General features: G+C 35.3%; 1 protein-coding gene across 10 annotated transcripts in view; it reads left to right on the forward strand.

Moving 5' to 3' along the window:
• The first annotated feature begins 9,011 nt into the window (after positions 1–9,011).
• LOC113080815 (CUGBP Elav-like family member 4) overlaps positions 9,012–20,000 on the forward strand; it is a 67,326-nt gene continuing 56,337 nt past the window's right edge. For all 10 annotated transcript variants that reach the window (XR_003282028.1, XM_026252866.1, XM_026252867.1 and 7 more), the window contains exons 1-2: positions 9,012–9,440; positions 12,733–12,815. Coding sequence is in view for 9 of the 10 variants with exons in the window: in XM_026252866.1 (XP_026108651.1) it covers positions 9,215–9,440; positions 12,733–12,815 (309 nt within the window). In the remaining variant the exon portion in view is untranslated. The remainder of the gene's footprint in view (positions 9,441–12,732; positions 12,816–20,000) is intronic.

Consider the following 20,000-nt stretch of genomic DNA (forward strand, 5'->3'; position numbering starts at 1 on the left):
AGAAACCGAAAGTTATGAATCTGTTTGACACATGGCTACAATCTAGTAAACTATTTTCAGCATTATATTCCTCAGTTGATTTCATTTTTTTTTTAGGTCTTTTCTAAAAACAAAATGTAATTTTCAAGAGGCAATTTATTTGGCCAAATAATGATTTTTATCCTTGTGTGCATTTTAGAAACAGTTTTAATAACTCTGAAAATCTAAAGAAATCTAAAAGCGAATATTGTAAAGAAACTCGAGTCATTTGGTTTGTTTTGGTGGATTCTGCTGTCATCACGTGGACACAAACTGAAGAACACGTGTGAAACTTGTAGTTCATAGCGGTCAAACTGCTGCGAAAGCTCTGAAATAACTCAGATTCTCACAGCGGTTCTGATCAGGAGATGGTTTTGTTCTCTGAGCTCATGTTTGTGATCGATGCGCGTCTCACTCCGGCCACACGGTGGCGCTGCTGCATCACAGCTCAAACAGAGGAGCTCTATGTACCATTTTGGCCAAATATAAATATCTTAAACTATTTATAATATATTTTGCCCTATATATTTTAACTAGATGTCCAATATATTTAGTATTTTCTTGCCTGTGAAATACATTTTGAAATATTTAATATTTTCACTTTGTGTGTAAAGTGTGTTCATCCCATAGGTGTAATGGTTTTTATAATGTATAAACTGTATATTCTGTGGCCCCACACCAACCCTACACCTAACCCTAACCCTCACAGGAAACTTTCTGCTATTTCAGATTTTCAATACACTCCATTCCTTGTGATTTATATGCATTTTGAAAATCGGTGACATGGGGTAATGTCCTGAAAAGTCACCCTCTCCTTGTAATGCCTCTGTTATACCCTTGTCATTATACAAAGCTGTGTCCTCATAGGTCACAAAAATGCATGCGCACACACACACACACACACACACACACACACACACACACTGAGAGACACACGCGCCTGTTTTTGTTGTCACTTCACTCAGGGGATGATGGGAAACGAGCATTCTGGGTAGTCAACAGCTTGTATACTGTGCTAGTGTAAAGGCCTTCATTACACCAGGAGACTGTGTGTGTGTGTGTGTGTGTGTGTGTGTGTGTGCAAAATAAAATGGTGCAAAATGGAATGAAATTAAATAACAGTTTAAACTAAACCAAGAAAGCTTCAATTAACACATTTAAACAAATGGGAATGTGAGTTTCCATCTCCTGTTGCATTCTGGGAAACTCCTCGCCGCAGCCCTGACATTTCTGCCTGGCTTTGATGGCAGTCTTTGAACATTGTGTGTGTGTGTATGTGTGTGTGTTTATGAGTGTGTGTGTGTGTGTGTGTGAGTGCGTGTGTGTGTGTGTGTGTTTGTGTGAGAGTGTGTGTGTGTGTGTGTGTGTGTGTGTGTCTCCTGCTGTGGCGTCTTCAAAGATGTCCACCGTGTCTCTCTTTCTGCTAACACTGTTACTGCCGCACACTTTACCCACAATCCAATGTGTTTTCATAATCTCTGAATGTAGTTTTTTTGAACAAATCCAGTGAGTTCAACTAACGTTTTGTCTCTCCAAATGTCCGGTTTCACTCAGAAATGCATCAGACTGTGGAAGTAAAGCAGTTTCATGTTGACTTTAAGACAGAAGTATACTTCTATAGAATCAGCTGCACATCTGAAGATTCTTTCGTTCTGTCTGTGTGTGATTAAGATGAACCGGTCCTGAGAGGCAGAGATGTTAACCGAATCCTAATTAGAACAGAGAGCGCTCTTAAATAACGTCATTAAATCTAAAAACTGCTGACAGATGGAGTGGATATAGAGATCATTCTTTTGCTTTCCTTCTATAGTCCATAATCACACTTCCTCCAGTGAAAAAAAAACATGTAAAATGTATAAATAATTCATTAATTTATCTATTGTAAGTTTACTTTTTAAAAATGTAAGTAATTATAAGCTTTTTAAGTTATTGGTAAATCTTAATGTTAAGCAGCAGTCAAACATTGTTTTACGTGATGCATCATTTTTTACTCCTGTCCTACAGTTTTGGTCATTAAAAATCATGTGGCACTAAAAAATGTCATATTGTGGTACCATAATGAGTTGTTTTACATCGACTCGAAGGTTCAAGACGCATGTTTGAATGTGTGAACTGTGTTGTGTGACATTGTAATCTGCATTTGTGTTTCTTCTGAGAAGAGGCTTTTTCACAGGTCAGTACGCTTTCAGACGCTTTCATTGTGATGCTTCTGAGTTAATCCTTTATTGGGAATTATCCAGTTCAGCAGAACTTTCTGTTTAAAGCTTCCCTTACAAGAGCTCAGCGGCCAGCTGAATTAGTTTAAGTCCATTTATGATGATATTAAAACAAACATGCAGCGAAACGATTAGTTTTAATCCTCTCAAAACCTCTTTTTGACCAAAGCAGTGAGTGTGTGTGTGTGTGTGTGTGTGTGTGTGTGTGTGTGTGTGTGTGACATGGGTCACAGTGTTTCTGAGGATCGGTTCACTTCAACAGCACTTTGCAATCTTAATCTGAAAAGAACTAAATAATAAATACAACAACAAAAATATTAATAAAAATAATAATTAAATCTGGAAGCAGCATTCATCAGGGTTCAAGCGGATTAAGACATGTATGGTGTTAGGGTCTAGGACGATATGAAAGCATTTAATATTTATATGCTTTTGAGTAGATTTGGAGATGGTCATTTTTTAATGATCCCATTATGGCTGTCCAAATGGTAGAGTTCAACCATTTTTTGATAATCGTTGTCCGAAGAAATCTAGAGGATTGTACTGCAGTGGTTTTGAGGTTTGGTGAAATAGCTGGGACCTTAAGTCAAAGTTATAGAGAATGAGGAGATTCGTCATGTGCTATGAATATTGTTTATGCGTCATACATAGCGCCACCCAGTGACTGATCTATTTCATGCTTCACACAGACCACGAGAGCCAAGATTCAAAACAGACCCAAAGTATACGTTCATAGGCCGATGGCAGCCATGTTTCTTCAGAAATACGAAGCTCCTAATAGAAATTCATGGCACCTTTGACCAAGACACTGCACTGCCAATTTTCAAGTCAATTAAAGCAATTTTCATGTTTTTTTCCCAGCTTGGACGAGGTCAGTGCATGCCAATTTTCAATTCGATCAGACGAAGTGTTGTGTAGATGAAGTGGATTTCATGTTTTTTTCTGTTATAGCGCCACCAAGTGTCCAAAAGCTAAAATATTTTTACTGTGACCTCGGACTGAGCGTCTACACACATGTACCAAGTTTGGTGAAAATATCTCATTGTAATCAAGAGATAAAACCATTTTAGTAAAAGGCAACTGCTACTTCAAATATTTTGGCGTAGCCGTAGCTCAATTGGTAGAGCATTGCTATATCAAGCGTAAGGTTGGGGGTTCGATTCCCCGGGAAAACAAGTTGGGTAAAAATTTATAGCGCTTTGGATAAAAGCATCTGCTAAATGCATACGTTTTTAGTTGAGATGATGCATGCCGAGTATTGAACAGATTGCAAAAATGGACTATGAGGAGTTCGAAAAACTCTAATTTATCACATTTTGTTCATAAAAGTTTAGAAGTTTAGAGTCCTGCGTCTTATTGTTTTGATTATACTTGTGAGGAGCAAATGAATGTGTGTGGTTTGTTAAGTTGATGTTTGCCATTTGCTGTTGTTTGATGCTAATGAGCCTGATTTCCTCAATTAACACACACTCATTTAATTACTATGACAACGCATGTAAGATTAGATGTGTTGGACTGTGACACTCATCCTCTCTCTCTCTTTCTCTCTCTCTCTGAAGACAGCTGGAGGTGAACATAGATACATTACAGTATGAGATTCTGAGTGATATCAGAGGAAACACAGTGTTTGATATCATTATTACGAGACTTTAGATCGAGACGAATCCAGCACTGATCTCAGATCAGGTGAGTAAATCAGCTCCATCACATCACGACCTGCTGCAAACCTGTAAAACACCCTGTGTTCGTCAGAAATTCACAATAAAAATACAGTGCCAATGTTTCAGGTGTTACAGCATGGCATATTGGTTTACACATTATAATAGTCAGGGATGGGATATATATATTTGAAATACTATTTTGTATTTTGTATTTAAATACCTTTGTAAAAAGTCAAATGTATTTTGTATTTAAATTCATTTAATCTTAGTGTTTTTGTATTTTTGTATACTTTTTAAAATACCAAATACTTTAAATAGTATTTGGTATTTTAAATACATTCCCATCCCTGTTAAGAGTTTATTATTGTGATGTAATATTAAAATACCAGACAACTACCCAAACTACCCAAATCTCTTTTGTAAAAGCAGGTGGTAAAACAGAAACCACATTTGTTCATAGATGATGTAGAGAAATAATAATATATAAATAAATAATATTAACTATTAATATTAAACATTTTAAAACAACCTAATGTATGTGATAACACAAATAATAATAATAATAATAATAATAATAATAATAATAATAATAATAATAATAATAAAATATATTATAATTTTGTCCTTTTATTGATTTTCATCATCATCCATAAACCTATAAATTAATATTTTACAGTAAAATTACATGTAATCTGATATTTAACCATTTACAGTTTCCACAGGTAACTTACTGATTTTAATGTGAATTATAGGGCATTTATTCATTTATTTATTTTACAGCAAATAATATGGTAATTCATAGCTTTTACTTCCAAAAACCATGAAACGTTACATTATTTTACAGTAAAATTGCAGTTAATTTTAATGTTTAACCATTTACAGCTTTTCACTGCATATGTTAAGAAAACTATAAATTTGACATTATTTTACAGTAAAATTAAATGTAATTTGATGTTTATTTAACTGTAAATTATATGGTAATTAATAGTTTTTACTAGCAAAAAAATGATGATTTACAGTACTTTTACAGAAAAATTACATATAATCTGATGTTTAACCATTTACAGCGATTCACTGCATATGTTAAGAAAACTATAAATTTGAGAGTAAAATTAGAGTAAAATTACATATAATCTTATTTTTAACCATTTATAGTTTTCCTGAACATATACAAGGCAATTTATAGAAAAGCAATTTATTTTTACAGTAGATATTTTCTGTAAAAATTACCAAAACTGTTTACAGCACACTCCACCTTTCTCTTGTTCCCTTTCAATTCCTAATTTCCTAATAAACCAGATGTAGTTTGGAGTGCCAAAAGTTGTCAATAATTCTACACATTCAGGTATTTAGAGGAAACCAAACTGAAGTTGTGTGATTAACCGTAGCTGAGCGATATTCAGCGAGTGCATTATAGCTTCTGCTCCTCATTATAGCTGTGTTTTCTCATCTCTGTCTCGGTCGGCTTCAGAGGGCCAGGGGCCGGCAGCCGGAGAGAATTGTGGGATTCATTAGCTGGATGACTCATGGCAGTGTGGGTGACCTCTCGTGTGTTTGTCTTTCACGGATTTGTTCTTTTTTCTGCATCGTGCTGGAGGCATTAAGGATCGGACGGAGTCTAAACAGAACAGCTGCTGCTTTAAACAGATCGCTCTGATGTCGCTGCACAAATGAGCTCTGAATGTGCAGAACATAAGAAAGCAAATCATCAACTCAGACAGTGCATGTGTGGAGATATATAGACCAATGAACAGTTTGTCTGTGAAAAATGAGCTGAATTGAACAAAATCCTCATTTGATTTAATGTGTGTGTGTGTGTGAGTGAGTATACACACACACACACACACACACACACACACATACTTACTTCATTTTTCCATAATTTGACAAAACATTTGCATGTTCATGGATTAATGGTCTCATAACATGCAGATAAAAAAATACAATATTTAGTAGTAAAATACTATATATATATATATATATATATATATATATATATATATATATATATATATATATATATATATATATATATATATATATATATATATATATTATTTTTTTTATTTTTTTATTATGGTAACACTTTACAGTAAGGTTCATTAGTTGACATTAGTTACCTACTTTAGTTCACATGAACTAACAACGAACCACTATATTTTTAATAATACATAAACAAAGATTAATAAAGACTCTTAACAATAAATGCATTGGTCATTGTTTTTTCAACATTAACTAATGGAACCTTATTGTAAAGTGTTACCAAAATTATTTATTTGTATTCATTTTACAATCAAATGAATGTTTATTTCAACAGTTTTTTTAAAAAATGTCTGTATCTGTTAATAATCAACGAACCTTTAATGAACCAACAATGAACAGGTCTATAAACAAAGATTAATTAAAACGGTAACGAGAGTATTGCTTGTTAGTTATTGCTATTTAATGCATTAACTAAGGAAGATTATTGCAAGTGTTATTTATTTTAATTAACATATTTATGATTTCATTATGATAGTAGCCCCCTGCATTTCTCTCATGAATCCCAGGATGGGAAACCCTGATCTATAATACAGTAATTATACTTTTTTTCCTGAAATACTATAGATAGCTATAAATCCTTTTAGATAACTGAATTAATATGAGTGTGTGTGTGCATATGTAATCTAACATTATTTCTAAGCCCTAAAAATATTAATTTGCATGCATAATTTTAATGTAAATGTGTTCCTAATGAGGTCCTAGCGTGCTGCATACTGCATAGTTTATCTGAATACTGTATTTATATGAAAACAAACACATTATGCATTGATAAACCACTTCAACATATGACTTAAATCTGATTTCTGGTTCAGTTTGAACAGTCAGTGGGATTTCAGGTTAATCGTTCAGGACATGACGTGTATTTTTCTGTCTTTTCTAACTGATGTGGATAAATCAGATATTGACATCAGCTTCTGAACAAATGAATCTGATTCCTTCACACACAAAGTACAATGGGACACAGGTCGCAGTGTGAACATGATTAACATGCTTTAATTAAGTCATCAGGGTTTTGCCTCCAGCTCTCGTGTATCTCAGTGTGAAGGTCTCTATCGTACAGGTGTCTGTCTTTGCATCAGTATGATTGAAGGAACCTTGAAAATATAATGACATCAAGCATTCAGTACCTGCTTTTGGGATGTGATGGTCACAGCTGAGGAACACACAAAATCACAAGCCCAGTAAGCATCACAGGGGCCAAATTAGCAAGGCTTTTATGCAAATGAAAGCCTCCGGTGCTGTTGACGAGGAGAGCCACTCCAGCTCAGCTCATAAAACGTTGCAGGACGCTTTTATAAATGACGTGCGGAGGAACGGGAGAAAAGCTCCAGCAGCCGCTGAATGGAGATTCGCACTCCCTGAGGTGATCTAGCACTGAACAAGGAGGGAAATTAAACACAATAATCGTTAAGAAGCGATAGAATCAAGAAAGTCATCTGTTGAACAGCAAGCAGACACGTGTCAGAATATGAGCACAAGAGCATTTCTCAAATATAAATCAAATCATGATTATCATCTATTATCACACTCTTGTTTCAACTGTTCATGTTCTGTAGTTCTGATTAATTCTGTTAAGCAGCAGACAGTGTGTGTGTGTGTGTGTGTGTGTGTGTGTGTGATTGAGTTCAGCACCACGGACAGCAACTGCATGTTTAGTAAAGTCCGAATGATGCCAGTCATAAACAGGAGATCAGGTTCATCTTTAAAAGGTAAACAATAAAAATAAGAAGAAGAATAAATTTGCTTCACCATCTTTCTGAGCCCTAAATAAGAATTTTCTAGAAAATCTGAATAGAATAACCAATCATATAAAGCATAAATGTGAAGTTCGAAGCAGTCAATACCATGGTAGAATTATTTTAGTACATATTTAAATGCTATTATGTATTCTAGTCACTTTGTTGTGTGTGTTTGTAATTTTTAGCAGTTGTTTATGTGTTACATTTTGTCTATTAAATTTCATTTAATTTGTTTCATCCATTTATATTTCATTTATATTTCAGATCTTGCTGAGATAAAAGGTTTATTATACTATATTTTATTACAGTTTATTTTAATTCAGGTAGGCCTAGCAAAAATGCTTTTCTGTGGTTTTAATTTTGGTTTCATGTTTAGTAAACTATAATAACCCTAAGGTCTCAGATTATAATAGAGAAGGACTAACATGGTTTATAGACAACTGTAGTTGTTATATAGTTGTAGTTGTTAATTATTGGTTGCACTTTATTTTACAGTACGTGTACTAACATGCACTTATAGTGTACTTACAGTGTATTTATCTAAGAAAGTTCTGGTAATACAAGGTAACTACATTGGGTAGGGTTAGGTTTAGGGGTAGGTTCAGGGTTAGTACCCAGTTATTACATAGTTATTGTAATTACTATAATAAGTACATAGTATGTACATGAGGAACAGGACTGTAAAATAAAGTGCTACCAATTATTGTATATAGAAAAATACCATGATAATATCATGGTACTTTGCGGGGCAACAAAGTGTTATTACCAAACAAATGCTTTTTTATTGGTTTATATTTTAAGTAATGTAGCTAAGAAGCTCAGCCAAGCAAAAAAAAAAACAAAAACAAAAAAAAACAATGTACTCTATATACTGCACATTTTAAAATAAAATCTATATTTGGTCGCCAGAACATGAAGAAAACATGAATGTTAGAAAATAGTAATAAACAATGTTTATGTGTGTTTTCAATTGTGGGTGAATTCAGGTCAATTTTGACACTTTTTGCATTTGAGATTAAAAAATGGGAAAAAATGTCTCAATAAACCAGAATTCATGCCTATTTCAGGTAGAATAAATAAATTGTTGCAATTTTAGAGGTTATTTACATAACCACCAATTAAATGGTCAAAGCTGCTAAACGCATATTTAAAAAAAAAACATATTGCTTTTATAAAAATTCGCTCCGTGTTTTCAGATACTTTAAACGCCGTGAGGTTTGGCTCGTGGCTCCGCCCCCCCGGGAGTACCTTCACTCACAGCGCCCTGTGATTGGCCGCCGCAACTTGTTATGCAAATGAGTCGCGGCTCTCTTTAAAAGAAGCGAGCTGACGTCACGAGTCAGAGTGGCAGCTGACACACGCGGAGAGAGACAGATGGAGAAAGTGAAAGAATCCTGAGGAGAAAACACGGGAAAACCGAGAGAGGAGCGTCCCGTAGAGCCGTGATAGAGGGTTGGGACGAGGAAGAGGAAGAGAGATTGAGAGAGGAGGAGTGGATGGTAGAGAGCCGGAGACACAGCGCGCGGGAGGGAGAAAGATGGCCTCGGTAACGGCGGAGAATGGCTTCAGCACCGCGGACAGCTCCGGTAGAATGAACGGACTCAACAGCGCGATCCCGATGAAAGATCACGACGCCATCAAGCTCTTCATCGGTCAGATCCCGCGCAATCTGGACGAGAAAGACCTCAAGCCTCTGTTCGAGGAGTTTGGAAAGATCTACGAGCTCACGGTGCTCAAGGACCGGTTCACCGGGATGCATAAAGGTCGGACTTGGCTTTTTTTTTTGCTTTGTATGAGTGTGTGTGATCAGCACGTGCAAATCCGCCCTCTTCTCATCATGCATGTGAAGAACCTTTAAAGTGTCATCATGCATGTTCATAAAACAGCTGGTGAACTTGAACTATTGATAAAAAAAAAAAAAAAGCTTTTACATTCTTCGAACCTTTAATAAATATCGAGATCTCCAGAAAAGCCACAGATAGAAGTCTAAAAGGGTTTTAAGTCACCATCACTAACTCAACCTATGTAGATCAATTTATATCAATAAAACTAGTTTAGTGGGTTCAGTCATGTAGAAATAGCTTTTTAATGCAACAGTTGCAAGTTAGCACTTTTTGCAATGAGCGAATTGTATTAGGATCATTGAAGAAGCTTTTTTTTAAGCGTTAAGTGTGTGTGTTTGTGGATCAGAGCAGCATCAGTGCAAACACAAATCCAGATGAAGTAGCGTCCAGCCATTTTCATGACCACGTCTGATGAGTCTGGAGTTATTTTGGGCTTTTGCATGGGGAGATTTCTTCAGTATCACCTCTTCTAATCGTTCATATCCCTGGATGTAAGTTTCTCTATCAAAGGGCATATTGCTTTTATGCTTTGCACTGGTCGTCTGGCCTCAAATCATCTGTGTTTTACTCTAGAAAGTCAAATGAAGTTCATTTTAATTTGTCATTGCTGTGTATTCTTAATCGCCTTTTTAGTTTAAGCTTCCTTGCATTTAATTTTTCCTCTGTGCTTTTTGGAACAGAATGAAACTCCTCATGTGAGATAGTTACAGAGACGAGTCATGTCATGCAAAAAAAAATAAAAAATAAAAATAAAAAACCTTTTATGATTGGTTGCAATGAGCAGATATTTGACTAAAATTTTAAATATGTTTAAGCATGCAAATACACTATTCTTTGGTTTTGTTTTGAATGCATTCAGCTAATTTGTAGTTAATCAAGACCATAAAGCTTGTCTGTATTTATTAAATCATGCATCTTCATTATGCACACATTCTCTTCGATTCACATCATTTCTTTTTGTGTAACATGGATTTGTTCTGTGCACACTCATATTTTTCTTGTCTTTCATTAGAATATAGTTGAAGGCAAGAAAGCATCAACATTATACAGACATACATCTACAAGTGTAAAGGGCAGAATATTTCCATTACGTTCTTATTTAGTCCTTCATAAAGTCTCCATCTCTCTCTCTCATTCTCTTGCTGTAATTACTGTTGTGCAGGTTTTGTGCTGATGGTTCCCAGTGGATCAGACGTGTAGCATTAAAGCTGTAAATGTACATTAATAGGCCGGAGGAGAGTCAGGGAGGGATGGTGACACACATACGGCCGTCACTTACAGTAACACGAGGAGCTGTTTAGTGTCCTCAAACCCTCTGAGAGTAACACACAGAGTTCCAGTTAAAAAACAAACCCACATCAGCAGCAGTTTATCATTTAATGAACATATGCAAGGAACAACACCTTGCTTTTTTCTTCCACTTAACAGATTTAAAGTGCATCACCAGGAACACGTGTTGGATTAATAAATGCAGCTCGTTGTGATCAGTGCTGTTGTTGTCAGTATGCAGTGACCTCAAAAGACTTCACTTAACCCTGTAAAGCCTGAACGTATGAAATAATAGGGAAGTTTATCAAACTTTTATAATAATTCTGATGCTTGTGATGAAAATCAGTGAGATCTCTATGACAGATGTTGATGTAAAATGATCTAAATATCAGTCGTGGCTCTATATTTCTAATAATCTGTGTTAGTAAGATGAGACTGAAACCATTACTTGATCCAAATCAGTGTGTGCATCTGTGTGTCTCTCTCTCTGTGTGTCTTTTATTTCATGGTGGAAAAAAAACCACATGTAAAGGAAGAGATGTAAACTCAGGACTGCGAGATAAAAAGTCACAATTACTTTCATCTTGTAAAAAGGCTGGATACCGTGTAATACACAACTGTAGCTATACATTGTATTAACAATAATGTAATTCCAAGCACTGGACTTCTGGGATGAGACTGCACAACAATGGCAACACAAGCACAAAACATGCAATATAAGACACAACCGGGACCTTTTACTAACAGTGAACACACGAGCAAACTCGGTTCACATAACTCTGTGAGTAACTGGACAGAACTCACCCAGCCGCAAGGCATTCTGGGTAACCAGCAGCATCACAGTGATGCGTGAGCAGCTGAAGTGCATCCGCTGAAAATGCAAAAGCAAATCGTAAAAGATCTGAAAAGCTTCAAAAGCGTGTTTGAAGTGAAACTTTGATGTTTTTTTTCTGTGGAGTTTAACTCTCATGGTCTGTTTTGGGTCTCAGACGCCCGTCACTGTTTTAAAAGCTTTAACATTAACTGTATGTTCATGCATGAAAACATTCATGTAGCATTTTCACATTAATTTGCAGTGCTGCTTTACTGGTGGATGTGTCTGGAAATGCATATGTGGAGATTTTTATGCAATTTGTCCAATTAATACGATTCTGAATATTGCAGTTGTTTGCATAGTCATCAGATGTATCTCTCTGATATTTTTATTTTTTTAAATCTCTCTGCTGCTCTGAAACTGCATTCACATTACACACACTTCAACCATATACTGCATGATTCTAAATCTAAAAAATGAAAATTATTTAGTTCTTTCTGGCTTTTAATTTAAAAATACAGATGATTTTGATCTCTGTTTATTTCATTTCATTTTTTTATTTCATTTATTTTTCCATTTTTAAAAAATGTAATTATTTGAAACGTTTAATTTGAGTCTCTCTGCCTCTCTGAAAACTGTCCACCCATCCACACAATTTAATTTAATTTAATTTAATTTAATTTAATTTAATTTAATTTAATTTAATTTAATTTTATTTTATTTTATTTTATTTTATTTTATTTTATTATGATTCATACATTATTCTTATACCACACTTTGATTAACTTTTGCTGTTTTAAACTGTGCTTTATAAGTAAATTGACATAAAAAAATTACTGAAATATTTTTAATTCTTTAGATCTAAAGTTTCTTTGCAGCCCTGTCTACCCCTTCACATTAGAAATTTAATTTAATTTAATTTAATTTAATTTAATTTAATTTAATTTAATTTAATTTAATTTAATTTAATTTAATTTAATATTATTATTATTATTATTTTTTTATTAATCTTGTACCTCAGTTTGATCAACTGTAGTTGTTTTAAATTGTGTTTTATAAGTACACTGGCATTGAAATGGACTTGCTGATGGTGTTTGCTGATATTTTTCATGCGTGTGTGTGTTTCAGGATGTGCCTTTCTAACGTACTGTGCCAGAGAGTCAGCGCTGAAGGCCCAGAGCGCTCTCCACGAACAAAAGACTCTTCCCGGGGTGAGAGACACGTTTTTCTTTTATTTCTCTCTCGCTCTTTCTCCTGAACTCATAATCAGCAGCTCTGGTGCTGTCTGATTGGCTGTCGGTTATGTCTGATGTCATTAATTAGGTTTTTGAGGGACGCGTCTGACATTTGAGGAAGATTAGGCAAATAATATCAGACTCATTTTTTAAAATGTAAAGGAGCTCGTGTCATTTTCTTCAGCTGTGTTTGTCTGATTTGCTTTTTGGATTTGAACAGTACAGACTTCACACGATTTCAATGTGAAGAGACGATTAAACATCATAACATATTGTGGATTTCTAAAATATGTCAATATTGGGTGTGAAACTATATAACTATATATTATAGTGCAAAAGAAGACTCTATGGATTTATAATTCCAGCAGGAAATAAACATAATGGGTCAGAAACCAATAAAACCTGGCCAGAGACTCTGGGCTCCATTAATGCCTCTCAATATTCACACGCTTGAGTAATGTCATCTTTTTAAATACATAAATATGAATTAAGGTTTAATCAATATTGTCTGCCACCTGAGAACAACGAGCAGACAGAAGACAGAAGTGCATTGCATTGTGGACTGCAGTACAGTACTATGTATAAATATGTATATCGGTATGTTTATAAGTCTACAAGGTAATGGCTGGCTACATAAAGTGTGCTCGTCAGCTGAGACCGAATATGTGTGTGTAATAAACGCTGGAGAAACTGGTGTGAAGTGTGTTTGTGAAAAGAGGCTGGTGTCTAAATAACTCTAAACAGACACCCTGATCACAGCTGAGACACCAACACACACACACACACACACACACACACACACACACGCACGCACGCACGCACACACACGCACGCACGCACGCACGCACGCACACACACACACACACACACACACACACACACACACACACCCAAACACACACCCAAACACACACCCAAACACACACACACACACACTCACACTCGCCTGGAGAGGAAGAGAAAACAGAGAGAATAATTGTGCTGAGCTACCATTGCTCCTGGAGTGAAATTCATCAAATTAAACTGTGATTTAATAGTTTGGAGTTGTTTCTTCTGTTCAACAAGGCTGTATTTATTTGATACAAAAATGCTGTAAAAATTTTAAAATATTATTAAAATTTAAAACAGCTGTTTTCTATGTCAATGTATTTTAAAATATAATTTATTTCCGTGATCAAAACTGAATTTCCAGCATCATTCCTCCAGTCTTCAGTGTCACATGATCTTCAGAAATCATGAAAATATGATGATTTACTGCTTGAGAAACATTTCTGATTATTATCAATGTTGAAAATAAAAATTTTGTGCAAACTGTGATGCATTTTATTTTCCAGGATTCACAGATGCATAGAAAGTTCAAAAGAACCGCATTCATCTGAAATAGAAATAATCTGTAACATAATAAATTTCAGTTCTCATGCATCTCTGCTGAATAAAAATATGCATTTATTAGATCTATTTTAATATTGCATGTTATATATTTACAATTATATATTTTTAAAAATCAGATTTTTTTAATTATAAATGTAATCTAAAAATATATAAATTATTTATAATTGCAAAGTTAAAATGATAATAAATGTCTATATTGTTGCCTTTGATCAATCTAATGCATCCTTGTTGAATAGAATAATAATAATAATTAATAATATATATTTTTTTATTATTAAATGATAAAAAAAACAGCAATTTCAGTTTAAAATAAACTAAAAGTTAATTTTTTTTTCTTGCTTTGTATTCTTGCCCTAGTGCATTCTGGGATTGTCGACCACAGTCAAGTATGTTTTCTTAAAGGTGCAGTAGCCAATTTCCTAATCGGTGGAGGATGAGAGATTTTGATGGAAAAATAAACGATTGGCACATAAACATAACCACTTCATAAGTGTATGATGTGAGCCCTTTTTAAAAATCCTCCAGGATGTTTTTCTCTGTCTTTCCTCGTCCTCTTCCTCTGATTTGACAGACGTGTGTCTGACTGAGTGTCAGCTCGGCTCCTGACTGGCGACCCGAGGTGTGATCCGTCAGATTGATGGAGGGTCAGACGTGTCTTTGAGGGCCGGAGGATCGGGGAGACTCGATCACCTGCTGCTAATGCAATGACATCCGGATGCCACGTTTGACTCCGCTGTCAAAATATGACGTGAGCTCAGACTGAACTCACGTCTCGTCCTCTACGCTTGGCATATGACTGGCTTCTCTGCTGATGTTCAATCAGGCTGATGTGAGCGCTACTGACCGTGACAAATGACCTGACCAAGCCAAAAACATCTACAGTCAAATCAGCTTAAATCAGGAACAATTCATAGGAATATCTCACCCTTAAATGTACATTTATGTCCTTCTATGACTCTCTTCTGTGAAGCACAACATTCAGCAGGATCTATACATGTCTTAAAGGGACAGTTCACCACAAAATGAACATTCTGTTATCATTAATTTAACCCTGTTAGTTGTTTCAAACCTGCATGAGTTCCTGTCTTCTGTTTTTTTTCTTATACATAAAAAAATATATATTTTGAAGAATTTTGGTAAGCAAACCTTTGCTGGTAGCCATTCACTTACATAGGGTAAAAAAAATACACTGGAAGTCAATGGGGGCCGTCAGCTGTTTGGTTACCAACATTCTCCAAAATATCTTCAGCAGAATAAAATAATTAAAAAAAAAGAAAAAAGAATGAATTAAAATAAAATAATACAAATCAAAATTTCAGATGAAAAATAAAAATAAAATTTCAGAATAACAATTTAATATTTTATCAAACACTTAACAATAAAATGCCCTATAAAATGTTTCAGTTTTTCAGAAATTTGTGTTTATATTTTCCATTTAATGGTTTAATTAAATGGTTTAAATAAACTTTAATAATCAGAAGTCATAAAACTTTAAAGCTGTAATGATTTATAAAAAAAATAACAGTATTAAATGTTTTATTTATTCTGAAATTTATCTGGATTTCATTTAAATGTTTAAATTGCATTTTTTTGTAGTCGGTTCAGTTTAATTTAAGTTGAAATTACTTACATTTTTTTTAAGTTGAAATAGCTGGACATTGTTTACAGTGATCATTCTACTGTACAGCAGTAATAAATGTATGTCATAATTTCTTAAAGTTAAACCAAACTTTTATTTTGACGGATTGTAGTTCACCATGACGTGAGATTACTCTGTCTTTCCTCTCAGACCTGCGCTTGTGAAAGTCTGCAGCAACAGACGGGAGTTTTTTTCCCAGTAAAATCACATTTATATAATGATTTAATCCATTTAATCCCCCCCCCCCGATCTGGTCTCACCGCTCATTTTAACGAGGGTCTCGGTAATGGATCCTTAATGAGGCCTGAGCTCATAACGAGGGTCAGACGTCATCTGTGCTGGAGACACATGTACTGCAATATGTTTATTATTATTATTATTATTATTATTATTATTATTATTATTAATATTATTATTATTATTATTATTATTATAAATAATTAAATGTTTTATTAGAAAATAATTTATTAAATTATTATTTATTAAAAGTTTTATGAATGAATGAATGAATGATAAAAAAAAGTGTTTCCCCAGTTTTTTATGCCTATTTTTTTTAATGAAATAATGCACACACAGTTTCATGGTCAATAAAATAAAATAAAATAAAATAAAATAAAATAAAATAAAATAAAATAAAATAAAAAGGCATAATAAAATAAAAAGGCATAATAAAATAAAAATAATTATAAAAATAAAATAAAATAAAATAAAATAAAATAAAATAAAATAAAATAAAATAAAATAATAAAATAAAATAAAATATCTATGGCCGATAAATCAACAAGATAAATGCTCTGTTCCCAATGTTTTCTGTTCACTATGATTCTCTCCAGATATTACAGACCTGCTGACGTTACACAGTTTGCCTTGGTTGTTCCCCGAGATCTGGCTGGTTGTATAATGTCGTGTTGTATAAAGAGTCTAGCAGCAGTCGTAAAAGACATTTAGTTTAATTCAGATGTTCACCTGATGAGCAGCTGAGGGAGGTTTGTGTGGTTCTGCGTGTGTTTCGGAGGCAGACTGAAGAAGGACGAGGCCCGAGCAGATGGAGATGTTTGAGCTTCATTGTTCTCCTGAGTGGAGAATAAACTCGGTCCTGAGGCTGAGAGCGTGTGAGATGCTCAGGTGACACACATGTCGGCTGAATGCTGCTCTAGATCTCTAACAGAGCGCGAGCATCACGCTGAAGTCATTAAAGCTTTCTGCTGAATCTGTCTCCCGTTCTGCGCTGCTGCATCCTCACATGGACCGACGTGTCTGACTCTTTATAGTGAGGAGCAGATGGACGAGTGTGTGTGCAGAGCATAACCTACACCTTTTAATCATTTCATATTATATTGAAGTCATAATCAGATCTCATCGCACAAGTTTTCATTTTTGGGTGAAATATCTCTTTAATTTTGGATGTCATGGTTTAAGAGTCATGGAGACACAGATGAAGTACCAGAGACGGTGGATATTTAGAGCTATTTAAAACTCTCCTTAATGGTTAAAGTTTAATTGAGGAAGGATGAGCTCATCCGAACCATCAGCTCATCGATGAGATCATCGCAGCCTTTTCGTGTTTTGTCAGGGACTCGTTATTTAATGCATCTCTACCTCTATCTCCATATGAAGAGTCTCTTTTGTTTCTCCTAGACAGCTGCAAGTATAAGTACGTAAGAAATGCTCTTCCTCAGTATTTTTGTCTTTTTTTTTTTACAGTACAAACCTCTTAACTTTCATAAATCATATGCATTTGCTTGAGAAGCAAAATGACTTGATATAAAGTCATGTTTTCAGACGAATCAATACCAAATCGAATCAAGAGCTTATGAATCAGAATCGAATTGATTTATGAAATCAGTGTCGATACTTTGCTCTAGGCTTTATAGATGTTTTCCAGAGAGCATAGAATCATACATTTAGTTATTAAACTCCACTACCAAAGTATGATGTTTCCAGACTGAGCATCGTTTAAGATGCGTATCGAAGCCTTTGACTGAAACGCTCTCAAATATGAGGTGCCTAACGAAGCGTCTTAATGATCCGACGGCCTCGTGCCACACGACAGATTCAAGACTGGAGCAGAGCTGCTGGGATGCTTCTCTTCCTCCAGGTGTGTTTCTACATCTCCTCCTGGGAAACACATCAGTGTGTGCTGTAAACAAACAGAGGGAGGTGGAGACGCAGACTCAGTAATGAGTGAAACACACACTCACACACTCCAGCGGGCCGCCGTCACCTGCTGAACACTCTCCTCTCACAGAGAACAGACAACACACTCGAGGGTCATTACAAGTGAAAAACTCACTCTTATGATGCTCAGGAGATAGAAGCTGCTGCCAGGCTGTAGATATGTTGTTGCTAAGGCATTCTGAGTAGGTTTTAATATGTTGCTGTGTGGTTACTAGGGTGTTCTGAGTGGTTGCTGGGACATTCTGGGTAGTTGCTAAAATGTTTAAAGTATGTTTTTTGTGTGTTACTACTGTATCTGGTTGCTAGGGTGTTATTAGTGGTTGCTAGGGTGTAATGAGTGGTTACTAGGGTGTTCTGAGTAGTTGCTGGGGCATTCTGGGTAGTTGCTAAAATGTTTAAAGTATGTTTTTTGTGTGTTACTACTGTATCTGGTTGCTAGGGTGTTATTAGTGGTTGCTAGGGTGTAATGAGTGGTTACTAGGGTGTTTTGAGTGGTTGCTGGGACATTCTGGGTAGTTGCTAAAATGTTTAAAGTATGTTTTTTGTGTGTTACTACTGTATCTGGTTGCTAGGGTGTTATTAGTGGTTGCTAGGGTGTAATGAGTGGTTACTAGGGTGTTCTGAGTAGTTGCTGGGGCATTCTGGGTAGTTGCTAAATTGTTTTATGTATTTGTTGTGTGTTACTACTGTGTCTGGTTGCTAGGGTGTTATTAGTGGTTGCTAGGGTGTTATGAGTGGTTACTAGGGTGTTCTAAGTAGTTGCTAGGGTGTTATGAGCGGTTGCTAGGGTGTTTTGAGTGGTTACTAGGTTGTTATGAGTGGTTACTAGGGTGTTCTGAGTGGTTTCTGGGGCATTCTTTGTAGTTGCTAAATTGTTTTAGTATGTTTTGTGTGTTACTACTGTATCTGGTTGCTAGGGTGTTATGAGTGGTTGCTAGGTTGTTCTGAGTGGTTGCGGGGGCATTCTGGGTAGTTGCTAAAATGTTTAAAATATGTTTTTTTGTGTGTTACTACTGTATCTGGTTGCTAGGGTGTTATTAGTGGTTGCTAGGGTGTAATGAGTGGTTACTAGGGTGTTCTGAGTAGTTGCTGGGGCATTCTGGGTAGTTGCTAAATTGTTTTATGTATTTGTTGTGTGTTACTACTGTGTCTGGTTGCTAGGGTGTTATTAGTTGTTGCTAGGGTGTTATGAGTGGTTGCTAAGGTGTTCGGAGTAGTTGCTAGGGTGTTATGAGTGGTTGCTAGGGTGTTATGAGTGGTTACTAGGATGTTATGAGTAGTTGCTAAGGTTTTCTGAGTGGTTGCTAGGGCATTCTATGTAGTTGCTAAATTGTTTTAAGTATGTTTTTGTGTGTTACTACTGTATCTGGTTGCTAGGGTGTTATGAGTCGTTACTAGGTTGTTATGAGTGGTTACTAGGGTGTTCTGAGTGGTTGCTGGGGCATTCTGGGTAGTTGCTAAATTGTTTTAAGTATTGTTTTGTGTGTTACTACTGTATCTGGTTGCTAGGTTATTATGAGGGGTTGCTAGGGTGTTCTGAGTAGTTGCTAGGGTGTTACGAGTGGTTACTAGGGTGTTCTGAGTGGTTGCTGGGAAATTCCCAATGGTTGATACAGTGTTCTGAGTATCTTTACTGCGTTGCTATGCAGTTGTTAAGTTGTTTCGACTGTTTTTTTTTTCCATTGTTGTTGTTGCTACTGTAAGTGGTTTGAAAAAAATGTATCTGTTTTTGAATGAATTGTATGAATTGAAATGTATCTGTTTTTGAGTCAGTGATTCAATGATCAATCCATGCTTTGTTAAAAAAAAAAATCAGCTGTTTTGAATGAATCATTTGAATGAGTTGCCGCCACACACCTGGGGGTTTTAGTGTCCCATTTTTATCCATGACAGGTCTAAACCAGCCAAAGTAACAGCACAAAAACACCCTTAGCACATTTTTATTTAGTTAT

This window comes from Carassius auratus, unplaced genomic scaffold (genome assembly GCF_003368295.1).
Source record: "Carassius auratus strain Wakin unplaced genomic scaffold, ASM336829v1 scaf_tig00032091, whole genome shotgun sequence".
Classification (NCBI taxonomy): Eukaryota; Metazoa; Chordata; class Actinopteri; order Cypriniformes; family Cyprinidae; genus Carassius; species Carassius auratus.